The sequence below is a fragment of the Oncorhynchus nerka genome, linkage group LG24 (assembly GCF_034236695.1).
Source record: "Oncorhynchus nerka isolate Pitt River linkage group LG24, Oner_Uvic_2.0, whole genome shotgun sequence".
Lineage (NCBI taxonomy): Eukaryota > Metazoa > Chordata > Actinopteri > Salmoniformes > Salmonidae > Oncorhynchus > Oncorhynchus nerka.
The window spans coordinates 42,396,309-42,410,452 of NC_088419.1; the positions used below are offsets into that span (position 1 = coordinate 42,396,309).

Consider the following 14,144-nt stretch of genomic DNA (forward strand, 5'->3'; position numbering starts at 1 on the left):
GTGTATGGGGGCGTGTTCAGCCCTCCTTGTCCTCTAGTCCACGATCAGCTCCTTTGTCTTGCTCACATTAAGGGAGAGGTTGTTGTCAGGTCTCTGACCTCCTCCCTATATCCTCTCATTGTTGTCGGTGATCAGGCCTACCACTGTTGTGGCATCAGCAAACTTAATGATGGTGTTGGAGTCGTGCGTGGCCACAATTGTGAAAAGGGAGTATAGGAGGGGACTAAGTATGCACCCCTGAGGGGCCCAGTGTTGAGGATCAGCGTGGCAGATGTGTTGTTGCCTACTCTTACCACCTGGGGCGGCCCGTCAGGAAGTCCAGGAGCCAGTTGCAGGGGGAGGTGTTTGGTCCTAGGGTCCTTAGCTTAGTGATGTGCTTTGAGGGCACTATATTGTTGAACGCTGAGCTCTAGTCAATTAACATCATTCTCACATAGGTGTTCCTTTTGTCCAGGTGGGAAAGGGAAGTGTGGAGGTCAATGGAGATTGAGTCATCTGTGGATCTGATGGGGCGGTATGCAAATTGTTGTGGGTCTAGGGTTTCTGGGATGACCGGCCTTTCAAAGTTATTCATGACTACAGACATGAGTGCTACCGGGCGGTAGTCATTTTGGTAGGTTACCTTGGTGTTCTTAGGCACAGGGACTATGGCGGTCTGCTTGAAACATGTAGGTATTACAGACTGTCAGGGAGAGAACAGCTGGTGCTCTCATGCATGGTTCAGTGTTGCTTGCCTCAAAGCGAGCATAGAAGGCATTTAGCTCGTCTGGTAGGCTTGCATCATTGGGCAGCTCGCGGTTGGGATTCCCTTTGTAATCGGTAATAGTTTGCAAGCCCTGCCACATCCGACAAGCATCAGAGCCGGTTTAGTAGGATTGGATCTTAGTCCTGTATTGACACTTTGCCTATTTGATGGGTCATCAGAAGGCATAGTGAGATTTCTTATAAGCGTCCGGAATAGTGTATTGCTCCTTGAAAGCGGAAGCTCTAGACTTCAAATCAAATCAAATTTTAGTCCAGTGCAGATGTTGCCTGTAATCCATGGCTTCTGTTTGGGATATGTACCTACGGTCACATGTGCCATTAACCTAACCTACTGATTAGCGATGTTTGGACAAGTATTAATCAGCAGGTTTTATAAGAAAACCACCCAGACAAGAAAAATGAATTGATGTTGAAATGCAGGAGAGGGACAATAATGCACACGAAGAGCAAGCATCATGAAACACCTTGTACAAGAGATTCCCCGAAGCCGATATGGATTTACTGACCTGCCTTGATGTCGTCGTAAATCCTACCCGATGATACCTTGCTCATAGTCCGCCCCATCCCGCATGCGGTATCGTTACTACAGCCTCAAGCTCATTACCATAACGCAACGTTAGCGATTTCTAAAAATCGCAAATGAAATGAAATAAATATGCCTGCTCTCAAGCTTATCCTTTTCTTAACAATCCTGTCGTCTCAGATTTTCAAAATATGCTTTAGAACCAGAGAAAATCAATAATTTGCGTAAGAGTGGTGATAGCTAGCTTAGCATTTAGCGTTAGCATTTAGCACGCAACATATTCACAAAAACCAGCCAAGGAATCAAATAAAATAATTTACCTTTGAAGAACTTCAGATGTTTCAATGAGGAGACTCTCAGTTACATAGCAGATGTCCAGTTTTTCCTGAAAGATTCTTGTGTAGGACACATCGTTCCCTTTTGTTACTATGCATTTAGCTACCGAAACTAACCGAAAATTCAGTCACCTACATGTCGAACTTTTTTCCGAATTAACTCCATAATATCGACTGAAACATGGAAAACGTTGTTTGAATCAATCCTGAAGGTGGTTTGTCATATATCTCTCCATTGAAAGCACCGTCCTTGTAGCCTGGTTTGTTCTGAGATTCGAATGGAAAAATACTGGGAGCTGAGTTTTGCGCACCAAATGCCACGCAGACACCAAGAGGGACACTTGGCAATTGTAGTCTCTTATGGTCAATCTTCCAATGATATGCCTACAAATACGTCACAATGCTGCAGAGACCTTGGGGAAACAAGATAAAGAGTCCGTTCATTCCTGTCGCATTCACAGCCATATAAGGCGATCATGGAAAACGTAGCCTCAGAAATCCTGTGCATTTCCTGGTCGGTCATACATCTTGGTTTTGCCCGAAGCATTTGTTCTAAGGGACTCACAGTGAAAATCTTTGCAGTTCTGGAAACGTAAGACTGTCTTCTTTCCAAAACTATCAATTCCAAGCATATTCGAGCATCTTTTCGTGACAAAATATTGCGCTTAAAACGGGCACGTCTTTTTATCCAAAAATGAAATACTGCCCCTAGAGTACTAAATAAGGAGCCTTATTGGCTTTATTTTGAATTGAATCAATTAGCCTAACACAATAGATCCAACTGACCCACCGGTAGCCAAGGGGACAACATTTGTTTGTGAAGATGAGTTTGCATAATACACATGTGATTTCTCTCATTCTGAGCACCGTGGGTGGATGCCCTGATGTGTTAAGCACCCAATGCATATGGATGTCCAGGAAATGTTTCAAATATCCAGTAAATTAAAATCTGTCACACACACACAACCACCATGCATTGTTTTTATTATTTATCATGCTGCTCATTCAATTTAAACCTGATTTTATGCATATCCAGTGCCTTCAGAAAGTATTCACACCCCTTGACTTTTTCCACAATTCGTTGTGTTACAGTCTGAATTTAAAATATATTAAATTGAGATTTTGTGTCACTGGTTTACACACAATACCCTATAATGTCCAGTGGTGGAAGAAGGACCCAATTGTCATACTTGAGTAAAAGTATAGATACCTTAATAGAAAGTTACTCAAGTAAAAGCGAAAGTCACCCAGTAAATTACTAAACTCAGCAAAAAAAGAAACGTCCTCTCACTGTCAACTGCGTTTATTATGAGAAAACTTAACATGTGTAAATATTTGTATGAACATAACAAGACTCAACAACTGAGACATAAATTGAACAAGTTCCACAGACATGATTAACAGAAATTGAATAATGTGTCCCTGAACAAAGGGGGGGGGGGTCAAAATCAAAAGTAACAGTCAGTATCTGGTATGGCAGAACACGAACAGAACAAGCAGTATGGCTGGTGGCATTGTCATGCTAGAGGGTCATGTCAGGATGAGCCTGCAGGAAGGGTACCACATGAGGGAGGAGGATGTCTTCCCTGTAACGCACAGCGTTGAGATTGCCTGCAATGACAACAAGCTCAGTCCGATGATGCTGTGACATACCGCCACAGACCATGACGGACCCTCCACTTCCAAATCGATCCCGCTCCAGAGTACAGGCCTTGGTGTAACTCTCATTCCTTTGACGATAAACACAAATCCAACCATCACCCCTGGTGAGACAAAACCGCAACTCGTCAGTGAAGAGCACTTTTTGCCAGTCCTGTCTGGTCCAGTGACGGTGGGTTGTTGCCGGTGATGTCTGGTGAGCACCTACTTTACAACAGGCCTACAAGCCCTCAGTCCAGCCTCTCTCAGCCTATTGCGGACAGTCTGAGCACTGATGGAGGGATTGTGCGTTCCTGGTGTAACTCGGGCAGTTGTTGTTGCCATCCTGTACCTGTCCCGCAGGTGTGATGTTCGAATGTACCGATTCTGTGCAGGTGTTGTTACATGTGGTCTGCCCCTGTGGTGCTGTCTTAGGTGTCTCATTACAGACATTGCAATGTATAGCCCTGGCCACATCTGCAGTCCTCATGCTTCCTTGTAGTATGCCTAAGGGACCCTGGGCATCTTTCTTTTGGTGTTTTTCAGAGTCAGTAGACCTGCAAAGTCAGATTAGCATATAGGCCAAGGACTAGATATGCATATCGTGTTTTTTTATGCTGATCTTAACTTTTTTGTTCATAATGTCTCCGCCATCATTTCATATGACCGAAAACAATTTGTGGACATCAGAACAGTGATCAATAACCTTGATTTGGATTGGCAGCACTAGACGTTCTGTTTACTCAGGACCAGGCCCTAATCTCCTGGACTTGAAAGAGGAAGCCGTGGCGAAAAAAAGGCAGTCGAGATAGACTGCCATTTTTCTATTGGCGAATGTGCAGTCACTGGAGAACAAACTGGATGAACTCGGCACTATCCTATCAACGGGACCTGAACAACTGTTATATGTTTCTCAGGGTATTGGCTGAACCAGGACATAGAAAATATACTGTATATCTTGCAGGTTTTTCCATTTATTGTCTAGACAGGACAGCAGCCTCAAGTAAAGACTAGGGGGGACAGGTGTGTCTCTTTGTTAACAGCAGCTGATCTCTAATATTAAGAAGTAGAATACCTCATGACAAGCTGCATACTATTTCGTTTTCATCTATATTTTTTGGAGCTGTCTATTTACAACCACAAACCGATGCCGGTACTAAGACTGCACTCAATGAACTGTATAGAGTGATAAGCAAACAAGAAAATGTACATCCAGAGGCAACGCTTCTTGTGGCCGGAGATTATATTGCAGGGAAACTAAAATCTGTTTTAACTCATATTTACCAGCATGTCACCTGTGCAATTACCAAGATAGCAAAGAATGTCCTCCCACTTACTATTTGCCGCTTTCCTTAAGCCCAAGGCTATAAATTCCTAGCGCCAGTAGGCAAATGGAGTTTGTCGTTTAAGACGTGATTTGCATCTCTGGCGGGTAGCCCTCTCCCATAGGACCACTATAAGCCCTTGGCAGGCTGCTTTTGCAACTCTGAAATTTTGCCTCCACTCAGAGAACATCTTTAAGCCCTAGGCAACCCATCTAGCCATAAGATAATTTGAAAGACAATAGCAAGGAATTTCTCTAATCTCAAATTGGGCCTGCCACTTTCCAGCGAACCACAGCCAGCCAGAGGCCGCAAGCTGTTTTTGTTGTTTCTATAAATACCTTACATTTGTTGTGATTTTTATTTGATTAGATGTATTTGCCAGTTTAAAAACACAATACAACCACGCATGTGGACATGTGAATTGAATGCATTTACAATCACTGAGGATGACACAAAAACAAGTGACACACCTACCCAGTTAGCAAAAAATTTCCCTCCACTTGCTATTTCTCTCTATCGCTACGCCCATGACTATAAATTCCTACTGCCAGCAGGCGAGTGGAGTTTGCAGCTCAAGACATAATTTGCATCACTGGCGGGTAGCCCCCATTCAGAGGACATTATAAGCAGGCCACTTTTGCATCTCTGGCGTTTAGCCTCCACTCAGAGGACCGCTATAAGCCCTAGGCAAGCCATCAAGCCCTGAGATAATTTGAAAGACAATAGCAAGGAATTTCTCTAATCTCAAATACAGCCTGCCACCTTCCAGCTAACCACAGTCTGTTTTTGTTGTGATCTCTAAACCTTAACCTACTTTTAATGTGATCTAAATTTGATGGCAAAATGGCTAAAGGACAACAAAGACAACAAAGATTGGAGTGGCCATCACAAAGCCCTGACCTAAATCCCATTGTGGGCAGAACTGAAAAAGTGTGTGTGAGCAAGGAGGCCTACAAACCTGACTCAGTTACACCAGCTCTGTCAGGAGGAATGGGCCAAAATTCACCCAACTTATTATGGGAAGCCTGCGGAAGGCTCCCCAAAACATTTGACCTAAGTTAAACAATTTAAAGGCAATGCTACCAAATACTAATTGAGTGTATGTAAACTTCTGACCCACTGGGAATGTGATGAAAGAAATTAAAGCTGAAATAAATCATTCTCTCTACTATTATTCTGATATTTCACATTCTTAAAATAAAGTGGTGATCCTAAGTGACGTAAAACAGGCAATTTGTACTCAGATTAAATCAGGAATTGTGAAAAACTGAGTTTAAATTTATTTGGCTAAGGTGTATGTAAACTTCCAACTTCAACTGTATATTATGGCAAAAAGCCTCCTTATGAACTTTGGATGTGCCTCTCTTAGTAGTCTGCTGGAAACCTAGTTTGGATTTAGATATAATTTTAGTATAATGGAGGTGTAAGGACCGACTCAGGAGACGAGAAGCAAGTACAGCGAGTGAACATTTAATGGAAAAAGGACATCAAACATAACAAGAACAGCGTCTGGACGGGGGGAACAAAACGACATTACGACAATAATGTTGACACGGGGAACAAAACTGAGGAACAGACAGATATAGAGGGGGCAATCAACAACGTGAAGGAGTCCAGGTGAGTTCAATGAGTGCTGATATGCGTAATTATGGTGACAGGTGTGCGTAATGAAGGGCAGCCTGGCGCCCTCGAGCGCCAGAGAGGGGGAGCGGGAGAAGGCGTGACAGGAGTCTTTAGGAGAGATAGGAGAGATAATATTTAATAGTTTTAAACCTCCAAACTCATGTTCGTTATATAAATATGCCCGTTTTACTTTTATTTGGTTTGAAAAAGGATTATCCTGGAGTCAGTAGAGCAATGACTAAACATGTAAACTGCGATACCACTAGATAATTCACGAGGGTAACTTTCCCATTGATGTACAAGTGTTTCCTTCTCCACTTCTATTCATAGCCCAGGCATTTATTTGCTTAAACAGGCATTTATTAGAGACAGACTTCTATTTGAGCCAGGTGTCTATTTCCTTAATGCACACAGTATTTGCTCATTTGCATAGTTCATTGTTTAATTCCAGAATTCACTTCTAGCATTTTAATACATTTCTTAATGTACTGCACTAATATGTTAACATTTACACACTGTGTCACGTTCCTTTTGTCTTAGTATGCCTCTATTTAGATTTTTTAAAAACTTTTCCTTGACATAATAATTTGTATGCATTTTCAGCAGTTCTTACTTGCGCCACGAGAGGGCGATCAGTCAAATTTTAGGGGTCTGTACTCCCAAAGTTGTTGCCTGTTTCTGTGCTTGCCAGTTTGCTAGCAGTTCAAAGCTGTTAGCAGCCAATGGCTAGCAGTTTATTACTGCCGATAAAAAACAATGATTGCCATAATTTCTTTCAAGTCGTTATTGCATTTTTTTAAATGTTACAAATCAAACATTAAACCTTGTAAACAATTCACTGCAATCCATGGTAACCACTTAAGCAATTCATTTAGACCCACCATTTATTTGAAACGTTTATTTGCTGAAACGTGTGCTGGCTATTAAAAGGGACAGGCGGCTATTTGAGACTCAGCGTTTAATTTACGCTTTCTGTCAATGTTAATAGTTAGTTGCAAGATCGCTCAACACCAAGCGCATCAACTTCACCACCTGCCCATTTAATTGGGAAACCATGTGGACATTTAAAGTTTGTACCTTTTAGAGACCCAATCTGTAGTATAGTATAGTATATAGTATATGCTGAAAAATATATATAAACGCAACATGCAACAATGATTTTACTGAGTTACCTGTTAATATAAGTTAATCAGTCAATTGAAATAAATGCATTAGGCACTAATCTATGGACTTCACATTAATGGGAATACAGATATGCATTTGTCAGTTTACAGATACCTTAAAAAAAGGTGGGGGCATGGATCAGAAAATGGTCCCACCATTTGCCTCATGCAGCGTGACACAACTCCTTTGCATAGAGTTGATCAGGCTGTTGATTGTGGCCTGTGGAATGTTGTCCCACTCCTCCTCAATGTCCGTGCGAATTTGCTGGATATTGGTGGGAACTGGACACGCTCCAGAACATGCCAAACATGCTCAAGGGGTGACATGTCTGGTGAGTATGCAGGCCATAGAGTAACTGGGACATTTTCAGCTTCCAGGAATTGTGTACAGATCCTTGAGACATGGGGTCGAGCATTATTGTCACGATCGTCGTAATGATGAGACCAAGGCGCAGCAAAACAAAACAAACAAGCACAAACGAAACGTGAAGCTACTAGTGTGCACACAGGCACCTAATTGTAGACAAGATCCCACACCAGAAAATAGGAAACAGGGCTACCTAAATATGATCCCCAATCAGAGACAACGATAAACAGCTGTCTCTGATTGGGAACCATATCAGGCCAACATAGAAATACAAAACCCCCCTAGACCTACAACAACCCTAGACATACAAAACCCTAGACATACAACACTAGAGTACCCGCTCTAACCAAAATATACTAGAGTACCCACGTAACCAAAATATATAGAAAACAGAGATATCTAACGTCAGGGCGTGACAGTATCCCCCTCCCCAAAGGTGCGGACTCCCGGTCACAAACCTGAACCTATAGAGGAGGGTCCGGGTGGCCATCTACCCTCGGTGGCGGCTCCGGTTCTGGCCCCTCCTCCTTACTCTGATCCCTCCGCTTTTGTGGAACCGGACCGTGGATCATCGCCGGAGACTCTGGACTGCGGATCATTGCCGGAGGCCCCGGACTGGGGACCGTTGCTGGAGACCCCGTACTGGGGACCGTCGCTGGAGACCCCGAACTGGGGACCGTCGCTGGTGACCCCGAACTGGGGACCGTCGCTGGAGACCCCGGACTGTGGACCGTCGTTGGAGGTTCTGGACTGTGGCCCGTCGCCGGAAGCTCTGGACTGGGAACTGTCGCCGGAAGCTCTGGACTGGGAACCGTGGGCCGGAAGCTCTGGACTGGGAACTGTCACCGGAAGCTCTGGACTGTGGAGGCGCACTGGAGGCCTGATGCGTGGGACCGGTACTTGTGGTACTGGGCTGATGACATGCACCTTAGGGCGAGCACGGGGAGGAGGCACAGGACGTACTGGACTGTGGAGGCGCACTGGAGGTGTGATGCGTGGTGCAGGCACTGGTGGTACCGGGCTGATGACACACACCTCAGGGCGAGTGCGAGGAGGAGGCAAAGGACGTACTGGACTGTGGAGGCGCACTGGAGGTCTGGAGCATAGGACTGGCACAACCCGTCCTGGCTGGATGTTTATTTTCGCCCTGCAAATGCGGGGCGCTGGCACAGGACGCACTGGGCTGTGCAGACGCACCGGAGACACAGTGCACAGAACGGCTCAGGATATCCTGGTCCAATGAGGTGTAGTGGAGACCAGGAGCGCTGAGCCGGCACCATCCTTCCTGGCTGGATACCCAGTCTAGCCCGGCCAATGTGGGGAGCTGGAATAGAGCGCACCGGGCTATGAATGCGAACTGGAGACACCGTGCGCATCACTGCCTAGCATCACTGCATAACACGCTCCTCAGCACGCCCGCTCTGCAACGCTCACAATGCTAGCACTTCTCTCTGGAATCTTGAGTTGAGCTCCTCACTCGACTCCCTGACTGGCTCTGGTTCAGGCCTCGGCTCCGCTGACCACTCCGTGTGTCCCCCCCCAAAAGTTTTTTGGGTCTGCCTCTCGTGCTTGTCTCGTTGGTATAACTGCTCGTAATATTGCCGTTCCGCTTTCGCTGCCTCTATCTCCTCCTTAGGACGGCGATACTCCACCGCCTGCGTCCAGGGTCCTGCTCCATCCAGAATCTCCTCCCAGGTCCATTCCTCCTGAACATGCTGCTTGATATTTTTGTCGTGGGATCTTCTGTCACGATCGTCGTAATGATGAGACAAAGGCGCAGCATGAATAGAGTTCCACATGTTTTTAATAATACCGAAACTCAGCAAAACAAAACAAACAAGCACAAACGAACCGTGAAGATACTAGTGTGCACACAGGCACCTAACTGTCGACAAGATCCCACACCAGAAAGTGGGAAACAGGGCTGCCTAAATACGATCCCCAATCAGAGACAACGATAAACAGCTGTCTCTGATTGGGGACCATATCAGGCCAACATAGAAATACAAAACCCCCTAGACCTACAACAACCCTAGATATACAAAACCCTAGACATACAACACTAGAGGACCCACCCTAGTCTCACCCGGACCTAACCAAAATATATAGAAAACAGAGATATCTAAGGTCAGAGCGTGACAATTATCATGTTGAAACATGATAGCGGCGGATGAATGGCACTACAATGTGCCTCAGGATCTTGTCACGGTTTCTCTGTGAATTCAAATTGCCAGCTGTAAAATGCAATTGCCTTAATTATCCGTAGCTTATGCATGCCCATATCATAACCCTACCACTATGGGGCACTCTGTTCAAAACGTTGACATTAGCAAACCACTCACCCACACGATACCATATACGTGGTCTGCGGTTGTGAGGCCGTTTGGACGTACTGCCAAATTCTCTAAAACGACATGGGAAACGCCAAATGGTAGAGAAAATAACATTTAATTATTTCGCAACAGCTCTGGTGGACATTCCTGCAGTTGGGATGCCAATTGCATGCTCCCACAAAACTTGAGACATATTTGGGCATTGTGTTGTGTGACAAAACTGCACATCTTAGACGTTTATTGTCCCCCAGCACAAGGTGCACCTGTGTAATGATCATGCTGTTTAATCAGCTTCAACTTTGAATTTGTTCAAATACTTTTGGTTCCCTAAAATGGGGGGACTATGTACAAAAAGTGCTGTAATTTCTTAACAGTTCACCTGATATACCATCAAATAAAAGCTGACAGTCTGCACTTCATAGTCATTGTATAATTCATTCAAATCCAAAGTGCTGGAGTACAGACCCAAAACTACAAAACATTTGTCACTGTCCAAATATTTTTGGACCTCACTGTATCTGAATTGCAACAGGAGGACTGGGGTGTTGTACCACATGTAAACACTCACAGTTTTAGATGTACATTTATCAGGAATCAACAGAAATGTACTTTTTGTATACATTCTTTGTGTAGATATCCTTATTTCATGTATTTTCTCATTTGACATCAGACAGCTCACCAATGGAAGTATGGTTTCCACTGTGTCCAGCATAAATGATAAGCGACAAATGAAAAGCAACAGCTTTTGTCAAATCAATGAGTGCACAATAACCACTCACACATCTAGAGCACACATTGCCAACCATTGAAAAGACAACCATAATGCTTTGTGTCAAATCAATTATACCGTAAGTGCTGCTTATTCTTTATATATCCACTAATGTATATTGCCAACCGATAGTACTTTGGTGTGATATACAGTATGGCTGTAAATTCCACTGAGAAATTAGAGAAATTTAAAACGTAAAACGGCTCACGCGCAAAGAGCGTGTACGGAATATGAATCCCTTTACACTACATCATCTCTAATCACCATCTCCACAGAAATCAATCATGCTCTCACACCTATCTGAAATCCTGTCATTTGTATTTCACAAATCCCAAACTACCAGCCTCATGCAGAATGCTGAACAAATCCAAAAGTAACTCACCTATCACCACTAGGTACATGCCTGCCCAGTAGTCCACAGTGGGTGACAGTTTGGACATGTATTTGTTGTCCTCCTCCATCCTCCTCTTCCACAGACAGACCAGACCAGTAGGGACCCGTATTCACACACCCCAAAGGGTGCCAGCGATATAATTTTACCTCTGACAGGGAGACAGGCTCTTCTGAGTAATATTGTGAATAATGTGAAGAATAATATTCTTCACATTATTGACATTACCACAGAAAGCATATTCAGTTCCGAGAATCTTTATACACTCACTCTCTATAATGGACTCCCACACATATGCACCCAGATGTGCACATCACACACACACACACACACACACACACACACACACACACACACATATGTTCACAGACGTGCACAGTACACACACATTCACAGACAAGTGCAGTACACACATTCAGTATAGCACCCCCCACTCCCCTTCCCCACTGAGCAGATTAAGATGACGAATGTGAACATTGACTTTAAGTACACTCACGCAAACACACACACACTCATTTACACATACACTCCTGTCCTGTCCACTTTCTATGCTCCTGTCAAAATTTCACTTGCACCCTTTTGTGCGAACAGCCTTTTCAGCACTGTGCTTGAGTGTCTGTGTGTGTGTGTGTGTGTGTGTGTGTGTGTGTGTGTGTGTGTGTGTGTGTGTGTGTGTGTGCTGTGGTCGTCCCTACAACGACCTAAGTGCAGGGAAAGCCCCCGGGACCTGTCGTTCCAGAGAATTCTCATCAGAGAGGAGCTGCACCACAGCTTTACTGTAGTATTCATTAAAGTCCACCAAAACAATACAGTAAATACTGTTGTATTTACTGTTGTATACTGTACTATATATTAGTATTTACAGTTAAATATAGTATAAATACTGTAGTAAAAGAAAACTGTAGTATATATTATAGTAATTAATCTAGCAAAAAAGTAGGTGTTTTTAATAGCCTCCTTTGTTTTTATTAATATATACAATATATGAAATACTTTTGTACACTGTCCAGCATTCAAAATAATAGATAAATATCTCTAAATCCCCAAAACATTTTACAACACCTCAACACATCACCAGTGGGATAAGCCAATTTGTTAGTCCATAGTAGATTCTACAAAGCATAAAAATAGATATTTTGCAGTATAAAGGAATTACATATGTTTCCTTATTAAAAAACAGTTAAAGAAAATGGAAAAATTTGTTATTTGTCATGTTAAAGTGTTTTTACATGGTGCCAAAATCAAGGGACAATTACCACCGCAATTCAAGAAGGACCCCTTTTCAAACGCTGTCATTATCTTGTAAACACTTGTGCAACACTCAGCAGGTGCTTTAGTGTGTTCTATTCACTCCCTTAATCTTCTGGCAAGGTGAAAAAAAAACTGCCCTTCTGTCCTTGAGCAAGGCAGTTAACCCCCCAACAACACCTGCTCCCCGGTTGCTGATGACATGGACGTCGATTAAGGCAGCCTCCCGCATCTCTCTGATTCAGAGGGGTTGGGTTAAAAGCGGAAAACACATTTCGGTTGAATGCATTAAGTTGTGAAACTGACTAGGTATCCCCTTTCCCTTGTGGCTGGGCTGGTTGGACAAGGTCATGCTCCGCTCTCAAATGGCCATTAGAGGCTTTGATGTGGAAAATAGACATTCCCTCTACTGACGCGATAGTCTTCTTTCAAGGGAAAAAAGGTGTGGAAATAACACTGAATGTTAGTTGAAATGAGAAGCGGCAAGTAACATAAATGCTAATGCTAATAATGCTAATTTATGATAGTATATACAGTGCCTTCAGAAAGTATTCATTACCCTTTACTTGTAGGCCGTCATTGTAAATAAGAATTTGTTCTTAAACTGACTTGCCTAGTTAAATAAAGGTTCAATTCAAATGTTGTTGTGCTACTGTACAGTGTGAATTCAAATTGATACTGACAACATGAAAATATGTTTTTACACATTTTTGAAAATGTATTGAAAATGAAATATAGAAATATATCTACATAAGTATTCACACCCTAGTCAATACTTTGTAGAAGCACATTTGGCAGTGGTCACAGCGGTGCGCTTTCTACACCTGGATTGTGCAACATTTGCCCATTATTAATTTCAAAATGATTCAAGCTCTGTTGTTGATCATTGCTTGACAACCATTTTCAGGTCTTGCCATAGATTTTCAATCAAATTTAAGTCCAAACTATAACTCGGCCACTCAGGAAGATTCAATATCTTCTTGGTAAGAAACTCCAGTGTAGATTTGGCCTTGTGTTTTAAGTTATTGTCCTGCTAAAAGGTGAATTCATCTCCTAGAATCTGGTGGAAAATAGACAGAACCAGGTTTTCCTGTAGGATTTTGCCTTCGCTTAGCTCCATTCCATAGAATTTTTATACTGAAAAAGTCCCCAGTCCTTAACGATTACAAGCACACCCATAACATGATGCAACTACCATTATGCTTGAAAATATGGAGAGTGGTGCTCAGTAATATGTTCTATTGGATTTGACCCAAACATAACACAGAGAGGTGGCTGCCTACCTACAGACTTGATATAATTTGCCACTTTAATAAACAGAACACTAGTCACTTTATTAATGCCACTTGAAGAATGTTTACATATCTCGCATTACTCATCTCAATGTATATACTGTATACTGTATCCTTCACTATCTATTCTTTACTATCTATTGCATCTTAGCCGCTCTGTCACTGCTCATCCATATATTTTATACACTTGCAATAACATCTGCTAAACATGTGTATGTGACCAATAGAAAGTGATTTGATTTGACTTGTTAAGCACATTTTTACTCCTGAACTTATTTAGGCTTGCCATAACAACGAGGTTGAGTACTTATGACATTTCAGCTTTTCATTTTTTATTAATTTGTCAAAATTTCTAAAAACATAACTCCACTA

The 14,144-nt window shown here is 42.9% G+C and overlaps 1 protein-coding gene across 1 annotated transcript in view; it reads right to left on the bottom strand.

Annotated features, from left to right (window-relative positions):
- The window catches only part of LOC115107504 (opsin-5-like), a gene marked incomplete at its 5' end in the record, with an annotated part of 32,232 nt that extends 20,918 nt beyond the window's left edge, over nt 1-11,314 (bottom strand). Inside the window, one exon of the mRNA XM_065008492.1 lies at nt 11,224-11,314. Within this exon, the coding sequence (XP_064864564.1) occupies nt 11,224-11,314 (91 nt within the window). The remainder of the gene's footprint in view (nt 1-11,223) is intronic.
- Nucleotides 11,315-14,144: the final 2,830 nt, after the last annotated feature.